At 39.3% G+C, this 22,677-nt stretch overlaps 1 protein-coding gene across 1 annotated transcript in view; it reads left to right on the top strand.

The window, feature by feature from the left end:
- The window catches only part of LOC121303494 (zinc finger protein 462-like), a 48,994-nt gene that overhangs the window by 8,850 nt on the left and 17,467 nt on the right, over positions 1-22,677 (top strand). The window contains 3 exon segments of the mRNA XM_041234215.1: positions 12,385-12,674; positions 14,181-19,618; positions 20,844-20,981. Of these exon segments, the coding sequence (XP_041090149.1) occupies positions 12,416-12,674; positions 14,181-19,618; positions 20,844-20,981 (5,835 nt within the window). The 5' untranslated portion in view covers positions 12,385-12,415.

The following is a 22,677-nucleotide window of genomic DNA, read 5'->3' as shown; positions in this document are numbered from 1 at the left end:
GAGTCAACAAAAACTCCTAGGTCTTTTTCATAGATTCCTTCTCCAATTTCAGTATCTCCCATATGATATTTATAATGTACATTTTTATTTCCTGCGTGCAGTACTTTACACTTTTCTCTATTAAATGTCATTTGCCATGTGTCTGCCCAGTTCTGAATCTTATCTAGATCATTTTGAATGACCTTTGCTGCTGCAACAGTGTTTGTCACTCCACCTACTTTTGTGTCGTCTGCAAATTTAACAAGTTTGCTTACTATACCAGAATCTATAATCATTAATGTAGATTAGGAATAGCAGAGGACCTAATACTGATCCCTAATAAGTACTTTCTGTTTTCTACATGTTAACCACTCCCTAATCCATGTACATGTGTTTCCTTGAATCCCAACTGCGTTCAGTTTCAGAATTAATCTTTTGTGCGGGACTTTGTCAAAAGCTTTCTGGAAATCTAAATAAACCATGTCATATGCTTTGCAATTATCCATTATCGATGTTGCATCCTCAAAAAAATCAAGCAAGTTAGTTAGACACGATCTCCCTTTCCTAAAACCATGTTGACTGTCTCCCAGGACCATGTTACCATATAGGTAATTTTCCATTTTGGATCTTATTATAGTTTCCATAAGTTTGCATATAATAGAAGTCAGGCTTACTGGTCTGTAGTTACCTGGTTCAGTTTTGTTTCCCTTTTTGTGGATCGGTATTACGTTTGCAATTTTCCAGTCTGTCGGTACCACCCCTGTGTCAAGAGACTGCTGCATGATCTTGGTTAGCGGTTTGTAAATGACTTCTTTCATTTCTTTGAGTACTACTGGGAAACCGTATTGAGAGCTCCACTGAGTCTCATTTTAAAACACTGTTTTGATTGTTTAGATAAAAAGTCAGGTAAAATTTAAAGTAGTTCAATCCAATTAGATACATAAAAAGAAACCATAATGAGAGCTCATTACAAAAAAAAAAAAAAAGTCTAGATTTAGAAACATACAAATCGCTGCTGTGGCATTTAGATTAGCACTGAGCTTCCTTACTTACACAGTAGTGCTTCGCACCCGGTCCGGGTTCCTGATGTGATTATAAGCTTGATTCAATTTCAAAAAGAAAACTGGACACGATTTATTGATTGACACTTAACAGCAGCCAATAACCACTCTGGGCTCTCCTCACTGATTTGGTAGATATGGACATTCAGGGTGGGTTTAGTATCCTAGGAGATCCTGTTAAGCAAGTGAAAATTTTGTGAATGTCCAAAATGATTAAAACAATTTTTACAATAATTACTGCAGCAGATCGTGTACAATAGTTTTGCATTCTACTGATGGCAAACTATTTTGTACAACTTGCAATGTTTCATTGGATCACATACGTTGAGTTACGATCCACCGGCATTTAGACTCAGACAGAAGTCAAACAAAAAAGCTTGTGGATAGCGCATTGTTTCAAAACGGAAAGGTAAAAAATATATTGTGGAAAAGTGGCTGCTAATAGTGAACAGGTGCAGAGGTGAGGTAGTGCAGGAATAATCACAGGCAGGCAATTATAATCCAGTTTAGAAAAGGGTGCTTTATTTTGTATTCCTGGTCTGGTGACCAAACAAGAAATCCCCCTGCAATACACACAAATGTGTAAAGCATGGAGGTAAATAATGTAAATGGTTTTGCAAACCAAAATATAGTAATAAATACTGTAGTGCAGTGTTGATCCGGTTTAGTGCTGGCCCAAGGCGACAGCTCCGGATATGTGCTTAGCTGTCTAGTGATATACAAACACGGTTACTTAAACAGACACGAACAAACAAACAGTACACTCACGAATATTTCAGGTACACTTTTCTCTGTGTCTGACACGGTTCTTCCAGTTTATAACCACAAACCCAAGTGAAGGAAAAAATTAACAATTCTCCGGCCCCTTTATGCTATCATGCATGACCCCTTGTTAAACGATTACAGCTGTTTTTATTGCTTGTAGCTGCTACCTCATTTACCCTCCAGGTCAATACGTTCCTGCAACGGAGTCTCTCTTTCTTCCAGGCTGACCGACTTCCCGACCCTGGAAATGAACTATCCGGCCAGCCCGCCCAAAGACTATCCCTTTCGCTACTTCGTGCCCTCACAGGTTGGGAGGGAGATTTCCAACCAGAACTCATATTTCCATATACAGTGGCTTGCAAAAATATTCAGACCCCTGACCAATTCTCTCATACTACTGAATTACAAATGGTACATTGAAATTTCATTCTGTTCGATATTTTATTTTAAAACGCATAAAATCAATTATTGTAAGGTGACATTGGTTTTATGTTGGGAAATATTTTTAAGAAAAATAAAAAACTGAAATATCTTGCTTGCATAAGTATTTAACCCCCACACATTAATATTTGGTAGAGCCACCTTTCACTGCAATAACAGCTTTAAGTCTTTTGGGGTAAGTATGTACCAGCTTTGCACAGTGTCGGAGTGATTTTGGCCCATTCTTTTTGGCAGATTTGCTCCAGGTTGTTGAGGTTGGTTGGACGACGCTTGTGGACCGCAATTTTCAAATAGTGCCACAGATTCTCAATGGGATTGAGATCAGGACTTTAACTGAGCCACTGTAGGACATTCACCTTTTTGTTCTTGAGCTATTCCAATGTTGCTTTGGCCTTGTGCTTGGGATCATTGTCCTGCTGAAAGGTGAATTTCCTCCCAAGTTTCAGTTTTTTAGCAGACTGAAGCAGATTCTCTTGCAATATTTTTCTGTATTTTGCTCCATCCATTCTTCCTTCAATTGTAACAAGATGCCCAGTCCCTGCTGATGAGAAGCATCCCCACACCATGATACTGCCGCCACCATACTTCACTGAGGGATGGTGTGTCTTGAGGCATGGGCAGTGTTTGGTTTGCGCCATACATAGCGCTTTGAATTTTGGCCAAAAAGCTCTATCTTGGTCTCATCTGACCTCAAAACCTTTTCCCACATTGCATCTGGGTCACTCTCATGCTTTCTGGCAAACTCCAGATGTGCTTTCAGATGATGCTTTTTGAGTAATGGCTTCTTTCTTGCCATCCTCCCATACAGGCCAGTGTTATGCAGAACTCTTGATATGGTTGACTGGTGCACCATTACTCCACTCCCAGCCACTGAACTCTGTAGCTCCTTCAAAGTGATTGTTGGCCTTTCTGTGGCTTCTCTAGTCTTCTTCTTGTTTGAGTGCTGAGTTTTGAGGGACGGCCTTTTCTTGGCAGTGCCTGGGTGGTGTGATGCAGCTTCCACTTCCTGATTATTGATCCAACTGTGCTCACTGGGATATCCAAACACTTGGATATTATTTTGTACCCTTTCCCTAATCTATGCATTTGTATTACTTTATCTCTAACTTCTGTAGAATGCTCTTTGGTCTTCATTTTCCTTCAGATTCACATCCTTACCAATGATCCTTCAACAGTGGGGTTTTTATCCAGAAAATGTGACAGCAACTTTAATGGTTCACAGGTGGAGGCCAATGGTAAGGTAATTGTGTCCTCATTTGGGCAATTTCTTTCATCGCTGCAAACTGGGAGCTTCCACAGCACAGGGATTGAATACTTATGCAAGCAAGATATTTCAGTTTTATTTTTCTTAAAAATATTTCCCAACATAAAACCAATATCACCTTATAATAATTGATTCTGAGTTTCAGTGTTTAAAAATAAAATATCAAACAGAATGAAATTTCAATGTACCATTTGTAATTCAGTAATATGAGAGAATTGGTCAGGGGTCTGAATACTTTTGCAAGCCACTGTGTGTGTGTGTCTAATATATATTAGTGTTAGTGTCGCTCAAGACAGACAGTTACAGTTGGGACTGATTTAAAACAAAATATGTATAAAATACATTAACAAAGCAGGTTACTCTTGATCTCTGCATCATCATCCTGTATTTATTTACAGACGCATACTCCGTAACCTTTAGAAGCAACACCACAGATTACGTTCTTGACAGTAAGTTAATATATACAAGGTACATTTTTATTTAATGGAATATTCAATTTCTTTAAAATTGTATCGATTCGTTATCGTGGGGTCCCAATCGATAAATAATACGATTATTATGGTTATCATTACAAGCTTATTATGCAAGTTGTCAAAGGGTGTTAAAAATGCAGTTTAAAGTTTTTTAGTTCCCCTTGCCTGTATATTCTTACTACTTACAGTTTAAATATTTTTTTACTTTGAATACATTAGATGCATATGTTTCTTCTTAGATGTTTCTTTGCTGTATTTATCTATGCGTCCCTATGTGTGGTTGCTGCTAATATGTTCAAAGGACCTGTCACTGTTATTAGTAATTAGAGGTCGAGTATTCGGGTATTCAAAACTTATTCTTGGTATATTCAGATATCTTATTACAGGCAGTCCTCACACTTATGACACGATAGGTTCCTGAAAGTCGCGTTGTAAGTCGAAGCACATTTTCCCGTAGGAACAATGTTATAAATTGGTGTTACGTTCCTGACTCTTCAGCCAGATGATATAGTTTTACAAAAATAACCCGTTATATTGTACTCATGCAAATATTTATTAACTCTTTACACTCAGCCTGGTGGTTACGCGCATATTCCTCAGACACCTACATGGCTTGTTTAAAAAAAATACAGACTAGGGGCTTTCCAACGACGTATACAGTGCGTGTACGTGGTACCCCTAGCAGGAAATACGATCGCCTTAAGTTAAGCTACTCATCATGTGACAGAGTTCACAGCTTAGGTTTCGTACAGTAAGTAATGTGTGGTTAGAGTATGATGCGGTGTGAAAATAATGAAATATTTTCAGTTTATCATTTGTTTAAATAACTTGATACTTTTAAAACTGCCAGGTTATTGAACCAAGACATATTTTCGATATGTTTATCGATTTACTGGCATATTTACAAAATCCTAACTTAGTTATAAGGTTAAAAGGTTGACAGTTTATACTGTTGCTACCATTATTAAGTAAAGGACAACGCAGTTTATTTTTTACCAGTACACACACCTCTGTGTATTTAACAATACTTGCATATTATTTTTCATGCGAGGAACAGTCACACATGTGTCATAAAATGTATTGTATTGTAACACGCATTCATTCTTATGCTAAACTCTTAGTCTTTAAAGATCAGCAGAAATCAAGTTAAGTTTTTGTTTTGACCTGAAGCATAGATGTGCGAGTATGCAGTTGTTGTAAAAAAAAAAAAAAAAAAAAATGAAGAGCAAAAAATTACTTCTGAAGTGACACTCTAAAAAGAAGAGCTGCACAATAATTTAGCTTGCAGTAAAGGTACCCCTCTCAATGCCCGCCCACACTGAACCTCAACGCGTCCTTCGCTGAAGCTTCACGCTGCTTTCACTTTACCTTCACGCTGCAAACACGGATCATTCCTGCTATCTCTGCGTGGTGCTCACTCTACATTAGCGCAGGAGTCCTGTGTAAATCCTGTTACTTTCATGTTGCATGCACTATACTTAAGTGTGAGAGAAACCGTTAATCCACCATTACACATTTTAGAAGATTTCGACCATATCTTAGGGGCAATCTTTTTTATTCAAGGGCCAGTTTTTTACACATCAAACTTTTCAAACCGATTCTGCTTATGTGGTTTCAGCAGCAGGGAGGTGTTGTGACATGTTGAATCTACAGTAGTGTGTAGTAAACATGAACGCTGTTTCCTAAATACTTGAACATCTTAGTAATGAAGGTGTTGAGCATTGCCTGCAGTAAGAGAAGAAGGATCTGTTGGGAATCAAAAATACGATTTTTTTTTTTTTTTTTTCCTGAAGTTCTTTTGGAGACAACGTTTACCAGACAGCATCAAACGACACCTTTAGCCATTTAGGTAGCTTTATATGAAGCCCAAAATCAACTCCTAAAATGCCAACCACCTCAAGTCAGCCTTTTGATCAGGATGTTTAGATGCAACTGCTCTACTAGTTCAAAGGGTGCACAAATCAGAAAACGAATTGACCCAGTTTTGCTTTATTCTAAACAGTTCCATCTGTGCAGTAGGATTGCAACTAAGTGGAGATGGTGGTTTCAGAGCCCTCCAGAATTGTAAAATGGTGGAACACCATGGCTGTTGTTGCTTTGGAAACTGCAGCAAGCTCTGTGAAATGGAGGTTTCAAGCCTGCAGAGCCAGCAATCTTGCTGCTTCTGCTGTGACGCAGAAGATAATTCAAGCAAGAGGCAGCAGTTAAGGGATAGTTCCTCTAAGCAGGTTGTGCAATATCCACATGAGGCAGTGCACTTGGCTGTGCAGCGTTTTAGCTTTTGGTCAACAGTTTATGAGGACAAGTGAAATGGGTCAGGAGGTTGATCCAACCACGGTTGGTGATGTTTACATGAGAAGCTCAGAAGCCTAAGGGCAGATTTTATTGTTTCTTCTGGGTCTTCATTCCCTGAATACGAGAGTTTGTAGGCTAGTTTGTATTGCATTTATCTTCTAATCTAAAGAAACAGAGTTTTTTTTTTGGGGGGGGGGCGGGGGGGTAAATGAGGTTGCGTAATGCATAATGCATTAATGTTTTTCAGTTATGCATAACTTTGCTTTTAATGTTTGGTGTACACCTGCAATTACTGTTATAGTTCCATTAGTGCATTATTTATATTGATACCCACAGACAATAGACAATATCAACCTGCTTTATCAGGGGTGTGCAAGTTAAAAAAATAAATAAGTTCTTATCCAAGGGAAAAATCTGCTTGCCTCCAACCCGTCGCGCGCCACACACACACACAAATAGAATATCACATTTTGGATTTTGCTTTTATTAAAGAATTAACACAATCAATTAGTGATTCATAATAAATTTTGCTTCAGGAAATCAAATAGAAAGGTATAATACAGTATATTTTCAGTGGATATTTGTCCTGATACACAAGCCAAAAGTCACGTTTTGTCAGCAGAGCTTAAACAGGTAGAATGTTCATCGGAGCGGAAGGGTTAAAGGATTGGTTTCTAAACTACATTACCCTGAAGAATGGCAGTGACACTTGGTTCCCTTTATGGCCATTGGATAAAGAGAAATAATTGTATTTTGTGGGCGTTTCAGTGGAAGACTGAGGGTACTCAATGGAGAGTCAAGTCAAAATTCTGAGAAGGTAGCAGTTTAGTAAGAGTGCAGTGCTATGGAGTAATTTCAAAGTTGTATTAAAAATAATCAAGTCACTGTAGCTTTACAAACCCTCTGCCAACCACCTGATTTAAGTAGCTTTTTAATAAATAAATAAATTACATATAAAATAGATTTTGTAATTGTTATGTTAAGTATTCGTTCTAGAGCTGGTGGTCAAACTTTACTGGGCTCCTACTGCAGACAAAGGCAATTTAATAGTATTGCAGCATTAATTTAAAAATGTTTGTTACTGTGTGTGACCAAGGGTTTGTGAATTAAAAGGATATGTGTATTTGTGTACTACATATGTTTTTGCTTTAAGGTTTAATTACGTATATATTTTTTTAAAGTGTTAATTTGTGTGAAGTACTTGTCTGAATGGTAAAACTTGTTGTCCCAGGTGTCGGATGATATGATTTATATAGCATGTCAGTGAAAAAGAGAGAGATGGATATTGAGCATTAAAAGCTAGAGAGGCAATCTCTGGTAACCATCTCTTAACGACCGGTTGAGATGAACTCAGAGTGGATTCCAGACATGAAACCTGTGATGGAAGAACAAATGTAGTTCAGTTGTGCGTTTTTTTTTTATTTTGTATTATTATTCTGAAAATGTATTTGGTTTGAAACACTGTGGCAGCATCCTTAACATGAGCTCAAAAGTGAACTTCAGCAGGTTGTGCCTTTTACCACCAACTGGACTTTTTCAAGATCTAGTAAACTGCAGAAACTAGTTTTTGACTGGAGAGGTGGTACCATACATGTCTAAATTACCACTTTGTGTTTCATGACACTGGTGCTGTGCCTGGGTTTGAAGGTGCAGTATGTCCTTTATTTTCCATGTGTTTTATTTCTATCCATATTGCTAAGGTTAATTTCAGTTTGCCATGCTCATCAGCATGCTAAAAAGGGGAAAGAGGAGAGGGTCTTTATTTATATATTTTTTTTAAAGAAAGCCTACTAGTATCTGTCAATTTAGACAGCGATAACATTACTTTTCCATCTCCATGATCCTCCTTTGTTTTAATTGCCTTGCCATGGCCCAGTGTTCATGTTTGACATTAATGAAGGTCACATAGTAAAGAATCTGCTCATTTAAAGGGCTTCTGTTGGGTGTACTCAGAGAAGCTTCCTGTTATTTGGTTAATGGTTGACCTAGTTCTGTTGCCATATGCTTCCTGGAACAGACTTGTAAGGTCTGTGTGTTAAAAATCAAGGACACTGGATTTTTTTTGGAGATGACTGGGCCTATCATTGTTTAAAATATTGCATACCTGTGTTTAAGAGATAGTGGATGACTGGATTAATGTTGTTCTGTAAAATGAGAAGATGTTAAAAAGAAGTTAACCCTGTTTCCCTGTAGTTCCTTTTAAAGTCAGTTTTTGTATAGTCGTCCAACTGTAGTTATGAACATTTACTGTGAAATAATGGGTTGTCCTCTGGCAACAGATGAGGTGAGCAGAAACTCTTTTGTTGTTTAGTTCCCATAATAAATAAGTAAATAATACCTTAATATTGACTTTTTCTTTCTGGTAAATTGGGCAAATTTGTAAAAAGAAAAAAAATAGTTGTAGTTGTGTGATACCCCGAAGCAGCCATTACTAGAACAAAGGACTACACTGTGGCACTGTAGAGTAGCTTTATATTTTTTTCTGTTTAATTGGAAATCTAGAGCATGTGAGCCACGTGGTGAGAATAAGTCTCCAAAACCTATATCTTAATGAGTATTTTAGTACACAAACCTACTTAACACCCTAGATTCCAGCACTGTAATTCCACCAGGTTGACTAGAAGAATACAACACGGTGATAGATGAGCAAACCAATAAAGACCATACAAGAAGATACTTTCAGGAGATACATGGAAAGGACCCATCTGTTAAAAAGTGGAAAAATCTGTTATCTCGTCAGCTTTCTTTACGGTTTTGCTTTTGGGGCTGCTTAGTAAGCTATCGTTTTTTCATTGCAACTCTTGTTTTGCGTAATTCCTGGTTCTCACTTTGATAGTTTTCATTGACAGGTAGAATTGTTGTCCTAATAGTGTCTATAAACAAAAGACCATTAAGCTTTTCAAAGTCTGTATGTAAACTTCTTTGTTCAGTTAATTTACAATGACCAGGTTGGTATTTGTCAAGGAAGTGAAATTGTCAGACCTGTTGTGGATAATCTAGTTTGCTGTAAGTTCTGCTTTTATCTCAGTTTCCTGTGGTATATTGTGCTGTGCCTGCCACACAGTACAAGGCTTGTGCATTTAAGCTGGCAAAAAACTAGACCTGATAAATAATTACTTTTAACTGTTCAGCACTTCTGATGTGAGCAATGCAGGTATTGTATGCAGCTCTTTACAGGTACTATTTTACTTTCCTTGACCAAATGTTGTTAAGAATGTTAGTATCTTGGGATTTGTTCTGCTGCAATGCAAGCCAAGACATTGTTTAGTTGACATAATTGAAAATGAAACTGTGAAGAAAAAAAGTAAACTGTGGGGGCCAATAAGACTTCATGCACTGTCTTCCATATGGCAGGTGGCTACATGGTGCTTTCTGGTGATCAGAGGTTCATAGTCAAGAATCTGGCATGGAGCAGCCTACACTTCCATAACCAAAGGTGTGACCAGATGACCTTGAAATGAGCTTCTTATAAAAATGTCAAACAATGAGGTTGAATTTGTATTTTTTGTTTGTAATTAGTTAGCATGCATTTAACCCAACAGCTCCAAAGGTGTGACATATCTTTCTTTCATGCACCTGTTTGGCTGTGGCTGTGCTAAGAATGTCATATTTATTTCAAATATTCTCTCCAACTGTAGTGTTTGTGCAACACTGACAATTATTTCATGTAATTGTATGCTGCTGCTGATGTATGAAGTAAATACATAAGTACCTTTAAGGATATCCTAAACAATTTCTGAAACTGTAGCTACTGTAGCTCTTTGTCTGCAGAGAATATCTTACATTTCAAGAGATAATGTGATGTTGTAGTGAATGCTGCTCAAATTCTGGATGTTTTCTAAGACCCCTTGTCAAGGCAAAGCACCAGATGAAGAAACCCAAGTCTGAGGTCAAGTCTGAGAATTGGAGGTCCATTGTGTACAGTATTACAGAATTTTGTTGAATGTCCTTTGGTGATTTGCTGAAGGCATGCCAGCATTATCTTTGCAGTCACATAGCTTTTTAAATCTGTAACAGTATTTTAGAGGTTATACTGTATTTTGTCAAATGGTGAACACTGTATTCTAAATGTAATGTTGTATTCTGTTTATATTGCATTCATTAAAAAAACAATAAAAAACAGCCTCCTAGGATGAATAGTGTTATACTATATAAAACATCAAAAGAAAAGGAAAACATTCATTGATCTGTGATGTATGTTCCTCCTGAATAAGTCATTTGTTAGAAAAAAAATAAGCCTTGTTTTTTTAATGAAGTACTGTAAGTGGTCCTACAGATCACGGTTTCTCAGTATGATTAGTAGGCCTTGTGGTTTTATGAGATTTAACCCTGACTTCAATCTTCCAGAATCTCTGGAAGGCATCTCTCAGCTTCTGAGTTAACCTCTTGCATGACTGGCTGCTCACAGTGATGTCAAACATCAACACAGGGTCAACCAATTACTGTAGCAATCCAAAATTCTTGTTATTATCAAAGACCAGCTGAGTTTCACAACGGTTGTTGGTTTTAGAAAGGTTAGTCTTCATATTTTGGCTTGTATTGTTACACTGTTCTGGAAAAAGCAAAATGTTACAATATGTTTTAACTGCGAGCATCTTCAGTGTAGAAGGTTGACCAATGGTTAAGGACAAACCCCTGAACTCGTAATCGGCTTACTGCAGGCTTATTCAAAGGACCTCTTTCAGACACAGCAGCTGCTGCCGCAGCGTTTGAGTAGAGGGTGTGACTGTTGGCAGGGTTTGCTGATGCAGACAGACCGGTTGGTGATTAACAAATGTCAGTAGACTTTGGAATCTGGGGAGCCAGAGTCAGAAGGCTTTGTCCTCTGTATGCAGTGGAAGGTCTCCCAGGAGGCTGGGTCATGCTGGTGTGTTCTTTTTTTTTTTTTTGTTTTTTTTTTGGGGGGGGGGGGGGTGGGGGGGTGGGGTGTTCTGCTTAGGGCTCAGCCAGCTGCAGATGTTTTCTGAGCAATATAAAGGAAAGTTCGGATGCTTTGCATTTTTAGACCCCTGTCATGGAGGTTCAGTTTCTACAAAATCTTCTCTTTTTGCAAGGCTTTAAGAGAGTCTTTTTTTTAATACATGTCTTTTGAGACTTCTTTGATACAGTAGTCCAGATATTAAAGGAATAAATACTGTAGTAGGCTGGCACAGGAGGTTTTTTAAGCTGTCCAGTAGAGTACTTGGATACGTCTGGCAGATGCATTTCTGTCAGCAACTCTGTCATGACTCAGCTGCCAGAGATGTAGATCAGATATGTGAAGCCATGTTGTGAACACCACTGCAAGAAGATCTGAGCTAAAATGGCTGCTTCTGAGGATTTAGGCAGCTTAGCTTGTCTTAAAGCCACCGTGACATGGTAAAAATGTAATAAATACTTCAAACTCGGTCGCTTGTTTTGGCACAGTTGAAACAACAAGGAATGGGGGGTGGTGGATTAAAACTGGATGAGCTAGCTTTTTGCGAGCTACAGTACATGAGCCAGACTAGTGAGTTTGTTTAGATATCTGTGGAAAGAAGATAGGGGTGGGGCTTTTATTGTGTTGTAATGTGATCCATACTGTACCTATAACAGCCACCTCCTTCTTGCCACTGTTGTACCTTTTCTGAGGGCTACTAGATATATTGTAGCCTAAAGTATGCGTACAGTGGTTGGTGGGGGGGTGGGTAGATTCCATCATGGAAAGTTTTTATTAACAAGCAATCCCTCATGTTTTTCTTCATGTGGTAGCATGTAGATACTGTAAGGTAACAACATACAGTACAGTTAGAACTGAAATATTTCCAAGAACAGTATCTTCCATCAGTTATGTGGTTTGGCAAAGTAGCATAAAACCTGCTTAAGAATTGTGCATTCAACAAAGCATTTGAAAAACTACCTGTGAAGTTCTGTATATTCTAAGCAAGGGACAAGCATTTCTAGAGGACCCGTTCTGATTGGAGCTGCTGTACTATGATTTGAATATGGACATCTAAATCCTGTCGTACCAAAAAAAAAAAAAAGTCACCAGAGATTGAACTAAAGGTTCTTTGGTTACTTGCAGGAATCTTTTGTATTTGTTCAGCTGCAATGCTGTTATTTATTGTTTTCTACTTTTGTTTTATAGGTTTACCTGGATTTACAAGGGGTCCACAATAATGGAGGTGCTGCAGTGTGATGGCTGTGATTTCCGTGCAGAAACATACGATGACCTCAAGGCACACATTCAGGATGTTCACACAGCTTTCCTGCAGCCGACAGCAGTCGGGGAGGGGAATTCCAGTCAGCCTAGGTCTGACACTTCAAATGCTCACAGCCCTAATGGTGATGGTGATGGTGATGAGGATGATGAAGATGATGATGAGGAGGAGATGTCTGGATTGAAGGATGAGTGTGGAACCTCAAATGAAGGAGAAGGTGAATTTTGACTTTTAGACTGCAGTCTGGTTTTTACATTTTCATTTTAAGTTATAAATGATACAGCTAGTTGTGTAGTTTTACTGAGACAACCTATGCCTCTGATGCGATAGGGGCAACACAGTGTGTGACTGCACACACCTTCAAGAGTGATACTTGTGCTTTTAAAAAAATCGGTATTAATAATACATAAGAAAGTTTACAAACAAGAGGAGGCCATTCGGCCCATCTTGCTCATTTGGTTGTTAGTAGCTTATTGGTCCCACAATCTCATCAAGCAGCTTCTTGAAGGATGTACTACAACCACATATGACTGTACATTAGTGTGTTAGTCACATGTGGTTGTACTAACACAATGATAGAGCATGACAACTGATAGTGCTGTATAAACCAGATGAATGGGGGAGTGCATATAATGTGGGATATGAAACTGAAAATGAATGTGAACGTGGACCAGTAGTTTCCCATTTAAACCCATATTTTGAAAGCATTGTTCTGAGTTGTCAGACTGAACCCAGAGTTTATTAAAAAGATAAATTAAAGAATCTCATAATGACAATTCTTACTACAAAACATTTTGGCTTCAGTGACTTGCATCCATAGCATTAAACACTGAATAGAAACATTTGAATAAAGTTAAGATTGCACGTTTGACTTTTGGTTCCTATAGCATTTTGATGATCTAGGTAGTGTGTCTACATGACACGACCAGGTCAATTTGCAACCAGGAAACCACAATGAAGATAATATTCTTGACATGCTGATGTTGTGACAACCCATCTCTTAAGTAAAAGAAGTCGCTGCTTAAAGGAGTGAGAACTAAGGCTATTATCATTTTCTTTAATATCCATTATCTGAAAGACTGGATTTTCATAATATCTGCGGCAATGTAGTTGTTCATGTCAGATGTTTGAAACCGCTGCTCCCTGGGAGAAAAAATATATTTTAGAAATTAATTACATGCTTGATGTCATTGAGTTGATTATTATACTTCCTAAGAACCCCCTCTCACCCATGATTTATCACAAGTTTCCAACCAGTGTGCTGTTTGCATCACTTAGTTCATGTCCTGCAGAAGTTTATGTTGCAAAGTAGTCATTCTTCGTGGTGGTTCCAGTTGCAATGTGGTTGCAGTCGATTGTTCTTGAAACACAAGTGTCCTGCCTTGATGAAGAAACATAATGCATTGTCTCTGTTTAACAATGAAGGTGTTTTCTAAGAGAACTTGCTTTTCACGTTGTCACTTCTTGTCAGTGCCACCTGGCTGACAAGGTTGATGTTGATATGGAACCAAAAAAGGCTTTTGTTCTGTAAAGTAATTGTATAAGACCACATATTTGTTAAACAGTGTGGAATGAGATGCTTTCCTAAGAAAATAGCAAAATAAAATTGTATCAACTATAGATTGATGCCCAATGGAGAGTTGTTGGACAGACAGAAAAAGCAAATGATTTGCAGCATTTTTTTAATGACACCAAAACACTAATATTTCTCTCTTTGTTTTAGGTCTTCACCCATATCAATCCAGCTCGAGGCATTTTACCACTTCTAACCAAATGTTCAACCAACCAGTTAACCATCCTTTGAATTCTGTAAGCCAGTTTTTCCAGTGCAAGTTCTGTGTGCGCTATTTCAGGTCAAAAAACCTTCTCAATGAGCATACACGGAAGGTCCATGGTTATATTGGAGGCCCATTGCTAGGTGGCCGGAGTGCCCCAGTTTCACCAGCTCTTAAGCAGTCTAACTACAATGTTTTAATGCACGATGGCTTTGGGAAGGTTTTCTCTTGCCAGTATTGTACCTACAAGTCTCCACGACGGGCTAGGATTCTAAAACATCAAAAGATGTACCACAAAACGAACCTGTTAGAAGCACCCTTGCCTGCTCCTGAGCCCATATCTGAATCCTCATCCTCCTCTCTAGTGATACCTGGGCAAGAATCCTGCAGCGATTTGCCAGAGGAAGTTGTTGAGCGCAGCATTCTGGAGTCAATGGTCAAGCCATTGACCAAATCTAGGGGAAACTTCTCTTGTGAGTGGTGTGGCTACCAGACCCTGCGCAGAGAACGGTGGTGTGACCATATGATGAAGAAGCACCGCAATATGGTAAAGATTATTTCCTCACTTAGCCAGCAACAAGAAGGGATTAATGTGGGCTCTTCCAAGCCAGAGTCTTCTTCCTCCCATAGGAGCACTCCCAACTCCAGCTTTATGCCCAAAAATGTAGGTGGCAATGAAGGGTCTTCCATTAATGTCAGGAGTAGTTCAATTTTACGGTCCCCTCCTGCCCCAGTAAGCAAGTTTGCTCCTTTTCAGTATTCACAGATGAAACCTAAAACCTCTGCCAGTACTGGTGCCTCACTCTTATCAGAAAGATCATCCTTTGGGATATCTGATTTGTCCAACTCTGGTATGGATATAGAAACAAACAGCATGCTCAACGATTCCAGAAGTAGCTCTGATGATGAATTGGGGGACGTGGATGGCCCAAACCATTCAAACTCTTTGTCGTCAGAAGTTTCTGGCAAGCAGCTGTTGTCCGAAGAGGATAACAAAATGTTGGAAACTAAAGGAATACCATTTAGAAGGTACATGAACAGGTTTCAGTGCCCTTTTTGCTCTTTTCTTACCATGCATCGTCGGAGTATCTCTCGTCATATAGAGAACATCCATCTGTCTGGCAAGACCACTGTATACAAGTGTGACGAATGCCCGTTCATTTGCACCAGTCCACTAAAGTTGGGCACTCACAAGCAATGTCATGTGGGAACATCTTCAGAGTGGGAGACCATGAACTTACAGAATGAAAGCCTAAGCTCTCTAAATGAAAGTGTGGAGCCCATGAATGGAGGAAACATAAACTCCAAAGTGAATGGTAGAAAATCAGGAATACTGGCAGAGCTAAGCCAGGCAAATCCTCACAGATGTTCCTTGTGCAACTTCTCAACAACCACCTTGAAAGGTCTTCGTGTTCATCAGCAACATAAACATTCATACTGTGACAATCTGCAAGTTCCGAATTACGAGGGGCTATCCAATGACCAACAGGACTCGGAACCAGAGACGTATAGTTCACCAACGTACGTGCAGAAAACTCAGACCTCAATACTAGGCTTCTCTTCCAAAAAGCACTTGGTAACAAAGAATGCCAGGAAGTCAATCAATGACTTGCCCTTAGATCTGTCGCCTGTCAAAAAAAGAACCAGAATTGATGAAATTGCCAACAATCTACAGAGTAAGATCAGCCAAAACAAGCAGCAGGTGGACTCAGTGATCAACCTGGAGGATATTGACGATGAGGAAGAGGATGAAGAGAATGAAGTAGAAATTGAAGTGGATGAAGAGAAGGAAGAAACAGAAGCTGAGCAGCTGATGAAAAATCAGCCCTACAGGTATCCTAGACACAGGATATATGTTAGAGAATCAGATGACTCCCAAAATGATGACCCTTATGGTTCTAATTTATCAAAATATGGTTCCAGTAATATGCCACCTATTGAACTGACCCTGTCAGATGAAGAGGATAATGATGATGATGATTATGGTGCTCCTCCAGAGTCCAAAGAACCACACGAAGAGTGTGACCAAGATAGTAGAGATGCTTATCAGGAGTCCCTTGACTATAATGAGGACTCTGGATCTTTATTTTACTGCAAACACTGTGATTACAGCAACAAGTCTGCCCGCAGTGTTAGCACCCACTACCAGCGAATGCATCCTTACATAAAATTTAGTTTCAGGTACATTCTGGATCCAAATGATCACAGTGCTGTGTACCGTTGTCTAGAATGCTATGTGGAATATACAACTTTTGATGATCTTAATCAACACTATGGTGAACATCATCCTGAAGCCATTAACGTCCTAAACTTCAACCAGCCTGATCTGATCTACAGGTGTCGCTTCTGTCTGTACACCAGTCCAAATGTTCGAAGCCTGATGCCACATTACCAAAGAATGCACCCCACAGTGAAGATTAACAATGCAATGATCTTTTCAAGCTATGTGGTTGACCAACCTCAGCAGATGACTGGTGAGTCCCAAACTTTACGAGAAATCTTAAACTCTGGCCCTAAAAGCTTTGGAACATCCACACCAGTACCCCACAGTGCATCCCAGTCAAGCCCTGTAAGCAAGAGCATCCCAAAGACAGAATCTAGTCTAGATGCAGAATCTCAAAAAGACGCCACAATAAATAATGTAGTAGTCTATGACTGTGATATCTGCTCGTTTGCCAGCCCCAACATGCACTCCGTCTTGGTGCACTACCAGAAGAAACACCCAGAGCAAAAAGCTTCGTATTTCCGGATCCAGAAAACCATGCGTGTAGTGTCTGTAGATCATACCCAAACGAATTCCAACCCAGCCTTTGAAGTAAGCACACCCTCCCCTCCTAAGATATCTAACACACCTTCAATAGATGTGAACAAAGAGGAAATGTACTACTGCAAACATTGTGTGTACAGTAACCGATCAGTTGTGGGTGTGCTTGTTCATTATCAAAAGAGGCACCCAGAAATAAAAGTCACAGCAAAATACATTAAGCATGCTCCTCCTACCCCCGGTCTGTTGAAGCTTATGGATGAGCTGCAAATTGCACCACCAAAACAGTTTCTGCAGCAGTTTAACAGTGGATTAGAAGGCTCTAGCTTTTCCCAACCTCAACCTGGTGGAAATAAGGGAGAAGGAGAGATGCTGTTCTTCTGCCAGCATTGCGACTATGGAAACCGTACAGTAAAAGGAGTTCTGATTCACTATCAGAAGAAGCACAGAGACGTGAAAGCAAATGCCGACCTTGTGCGCCGACATACAGCAGTGGTCCGCAGCCAGCGTGAGCGTGCTCAGATGATCCAGTCTGGGAGTGTGTCGGCCCCAGTCACCAGTTCGGAAAATGAGAAGAGCAAGCTCTTAAGGTCATTGAAATGCAGGCACTGCTCCTATATATCTCCATATATTTATGCTCTGAAGAAGCATCTCAAGAAAGACCATCCCACTGTAAAGGCCACAGCTATGACCATTTTACATTGGGCATATCAAGATGGTGTCCTAGAGGCAGGATATCACTGTGAGTGGTGTATCTATTCTCATGCCGAACCAAATGGATTGCTTATGCATTACCAAAGACGACACCCTGAACACAATGTTGACTACACTTACATGGCCACAAAACTTTGGGCAGGTCCAGAGACTTCAACCTCCCAGCAGATGGCAACCCCAGAAACCAAGCACTACCAATGCAGAGATTGTGCCTATGAGGCTTGTTCAATCTGGGATATCACCAATCACTATCAAGCTGTTCACCCATGGGCAGTCAGTGGAGATGAATCTGTGTTATTGGACATCATCAAAGGCAATATTTCCTCTGAGCAGCAAAAGACACAAACCTCAAAGCCAGAGGCACAAGTCCCAGAGGCCAGCCAGTTTAACAGGCAACCTTCTGAGCAAGATGAGGAACCTTTGGAAATTTCAGTGGGCTCTCCTGAAATGGCCTCCCAGATTTCTTATGCTAGCACTTCAATGTCTAGCAATCCATATCAATGTACTGTCTGCTTGTCTGAATACAATAGCTTGCATGGCCTCCTGACTCACTACGGCAAAAAGCATCCAGGCATGAAGGTTAAAGCTGCCGATTTTGCACAGGAAACAGACATAAACCCCAGTTCTGTTTACAAGTGCAGGCACTGTCCATATGTGAACTCCCGCATCCATGGTGTACTCACACACTACCAGAAACGCCACCCTCTAGTGAAGGTCACCGCTGAAGACTTTGCAGATGATGTTGAGGAGGTAATAGAGCTAAACGAAGGCGATGAAAAGTGTAAATCACAAAGGCAGGGGTATGGTGCATATAGGTGCAAGATGTGCCCATATACCCATGGAACCTTGGAGAAGCTAAAAATCCACTATGAAAAGTACCACAATCAACCTGCATCTGCAATGTTCAAGACATCAGCAACAAGTTTTGCTGTGGCAAAAGAAGGACCACAAGCTGAAAACAGTTCAGCAAATCTGGTGGAGGTACAGGGGGTGGGTGTGTTTATTCCAGCTCTTTCCCAGTTCGCTGGTGACAAAGCAGAGACTCACACAGTCTTCAGATGCCAGCTTTGTAAATACTTCTGCTCCACCCGAAAGGGCATAGCTCGTCATTACCGCATCAAGCACAACAATGTCCGGGCTCAGCCTGAGGGCAAAAACAATGTCTTCAAGTGTGCGTTGTGCTCCTATACCAACCCCATCCGCAAAGGACTGGCTGCGCATTACCAGAAACGACATGATATTGATGCATACTACACCCACTGCCTGGCAGCCTCCAAATCCGTCGGTGAGAGGCCGAGCAAAATAGTTGTACCTGTGGCTTCACAAACCGAAAGCCCGCCCTTGAGTGAGGAACTGAGAATAGCGGTTGAGAAGAGAAGATGCTCTCTGTGCTCTTTCCAGGCTTTTAGTAAAAAAAGCATTGTTTCGCATTACATCAAACGACACCCAGGGGTCTTCCCCAAGAGGCAACATTCCAGCAAACTGGGACGTTACTTCACCGTGGTCTATGCCAAGGACCCAGAAAAAAAAATTGAAGTTGAGGAAAAAACAGTTCCCGAGCAGGCAGAGACAGACCAAGAGAAGGATGCTGAGTGGCTCCCCTATAAGTGCATTAAGTGCTTTAAGCTGTCCTTCAACACTGCTGAACTACTCTGCATGCACTACACAGACCACCACAGCAAGGACCTAAAACGGGACTTCACAACCATCCCTAGCAGCACAAGCATCAGCAACCAGAGCTTCCAGTGTGCCCACTGTGACACCAAGCTCTTAAGCATAGCTGAGCTCAGCTCCCACTTGACAAATCACAATGAAGAGTTCCAGAAGCGGGCTAAAAGACAGGAGAGGAGGAAGCAACTCCAGAGCAAACAGAAAGGACTGGAACCAGCAGAAAACAAACCAGATAAGGTAGGTATTTCACATTTTTGGGGTTTTAGAAGGAGAAATGTTTACTTATGACAGTGAATTATGACTAAAACCCTCTGTTCATTCATAGATCAGCTCAATAGTGCACTATTTCCAAATATCTGAAACACCACGCTAAGGGGTTTCATCTCAAACTGTTAACTTTAGTTTGTAATTTTGGGCAAAAAGAGTTTGCAGTTTAAAAACCCGAGAAAGTAACAAGTTGAGATTGCTTACCTTCAATTAAGCTAATGAGTTAGGTGTTTTATCTTTGAAAACAGTTATACATTTAAACTAAAATACTGTAGATCCATTAATAGCAGGGGTGTGCAATTTAAAAAAAAAAAAAACTTGCTAAAAAAAAAATGTACTTGTCCTTCTTAAAAATCTACTTGCCTCCCTGTCACACATAACACATACAAAAAAAGTCAATCAATTAGTGATTAGCAGGGGTGGATCTAGCCTTGTAGTTTGAGTTCACTAAATTCTTCATGATATACAGGTTTCCCTGTGACCCCACCTCATCTCAACAGATTTCTAACATACTTTAAGGAAATGTTCATTTCAGTGCAGTTTGGAACACATTTGCTAGTAAATTTAAGTAACATACTAAGAGTACAACTGTAATAATCAATATTTGGCGTTATTCAAATATAAAAATAGCTGCTATATGTTTTTCCCCTTTTTTACCTCTAAACTGAATTAAACTCCTGATGTATAGGTGTTTTAGTTCTGTTGCATCACAGGTACAAAATTACCAACCATTACTGCTGCTTTTTGGAATTCTGATTTTTCTTGACATTCTTTAACTGCTGAAACCAAACTTTTAAAGGATGTGTATAACCTGTCAAGTTTCTCTGCATTTTTTACTGTTTTCCTACCAAAATGCACACAATATATACAGTAGGCTCCATCAAATTCTGCAAAGACAATTTATTGAAATTTTTTTTTGAAAAATAAATAAATGTAAATGTCCGATGGGCAAAGCATAACTGCAAAACCTGTCCTTCACACAGGTCTTGTTGTCCTGGGCATCTGGCGATACGAATTGCACACCCCTGAATAGGTCTTGCTATTTCCACAGTTTAAAGCATGAAATGAATATTCCATTGGACAGTAATTACAGTGTTGCTGATGTTTATCGTTGGTTTTGGTTCCAATCTTTTCTCTTTTAAAAATACTTTTGTTTTTATTGATGATGCAGGATGATTGTTGCTTTGTCTTGCAGCCTGACAACCAAGCCAGTAACTCCCCCATTGGCTACAGATGCAACTTCTGTGTTGAGGTTCATCCCACCCTGAGAGCAATTTGCAACCACCTCCGAAAGCACGTCCAGTATGGAGAAGTCAAAGCTGGGCATGTAAAGGTCAGCTGATATCCTTAATTTAGACCACATTGCTATTAGTTTTGTAGTCTAGTTCTTCGTCTGTTTTTTGTTAAATCACAAATAAATCATAAAATAAAACAAGATAGATCATTGTCTCTCTTAATCAGAGCTTGGTAATTCTTATCTTTCTGACTGTAATTGAGCTAGGGCTGTGTTCAAAGATTTGCTTGCTAGCCAGGTATAGTATCCAAAGCACTGGGGCAGTACCTGTAGTGGTTGTAGAGCTTCAGTAAAATGTGTACTGAATACCTAGTGTACAAGACAGTGTAAGAGAAGTGGTATGGTAGAGTATGTTTGAAACTTAAATATACACCAACACTAATCATTTTAATTTCGAAAACTGAGCACCGTCCGCCCCTCCCCTCTCCAGCTCGTGTATCCAGAGGAAAACATTTAATTTCTTAATTCGCCATCTCGACAGCAAAGCGTTGTATAGCTTACGTTGTATTGAAAGAAATTTCTCGAAACCCCTCTGCTGTTTATGTTTTTTTTTTTTTTTTTTTTTTTTTTTTTTTATGTTAAATGGCCAGACGACCCCCAAAAAAAGTTGAATTCAAACTGTGCAAATGACTCGTATCATGGAAGCATAACCAATCTTTGGGGTCACTTGGCAAGTCTAAGTTCATGTTATTATTAGTAGGAGTATTATTCTAAATGTTTTTAGCAGTAGTAAAATGTGACACTGACAGAGAACCTGCTTGGAGCGGTGACTTAAATAAAGCTTTGTTTTGCCCAAGTCAGCTGTAGTTGGTGCTGCAATACAAGCTTACTGTATATATCACAAGCAGCATCAATTATGTATAAATAAACATGTGTTTTTTTATTTAAATTATAAAAAAAATGATTATTGTTCTATATAGTGTATTTTTAAAATATAAACAAGTAGCTATGGTGAAGTCACCAGTAAATTATGCATATTAGCACCATTGAAAGTTCGAACCTTTCTTCAGTAATGTGTTCCCAACCTTTGAAGGTCAAAATGTACCCTTCATTGCAGCCCTAAATTGGGCCCTCTAGAACAAGAAAAGCGTCAGCTGTTTTTGTCTTTTTCTGACACATCATTCAAACTCAAAAAAATTTAAAATCTTGTGTTTAAAACGCCTTTTGCTGTGTGTGCCACATTTTGGTGAATTAGAGACCATTACAATTAAAAACTATACTTTTCAAATATGTTTTTTTTTTTTACGTTTTAGTAGTTTTGTTTTAAATACTATTACGAAATAGGAGGTTATGCAATAGCTAGATTGGTTAGTTGGCCTGGAGAGCAGTCATCTTGGCTTGCTTGCTGAGTGTAATCTGTCACACTGCTGCAAACATTGCAACCAACTAATTGGAATAATTGGCAATAAAACCTGCTTATAGAAACCACTCAAGAGATCATTTAAAAGAGGTCTTTAGGGGCTGATGATCATTTTTGCAGCGCTAGGATTTGTCATGTTAAAGGTAAATACATGGAGATTCTTCAGGATAAATGCTATAGTCTTCCTGTAAAGGTAGTATTTATACGATTGTACTTCTTGAAGAGAGCCTATACTAAAATAAATCCGTTGAAACCATGTAGTACATGTCTTGTGGTTTAAATACTGAGTACTTCAAGTACAGTATACAATACAGTAATTATCTACAGTAAATAGTAAAGCTTTTGAATAGTACATTATTTTTTAAACAAGACAAG

The sequence above is a fragment of the Polyodon spathula genome, chromosome 2 (genome assembly GCF_017654505.1).
Source record: "Polyodon spathula isolate WHYD16114869_AA chromosome 2, ASM1765450v1, whole genome shotgun sequence".
NCBI classification, from domain to species: Eukaryota; Metazoa; Chordata; class Actinopteri; order Acipenseriformes; family Polyodontidae; genus Polyodon; species Polyodon spathula.
This window is presented reverse-complemented; position numbering and strand designations above follow the sequence as displayed.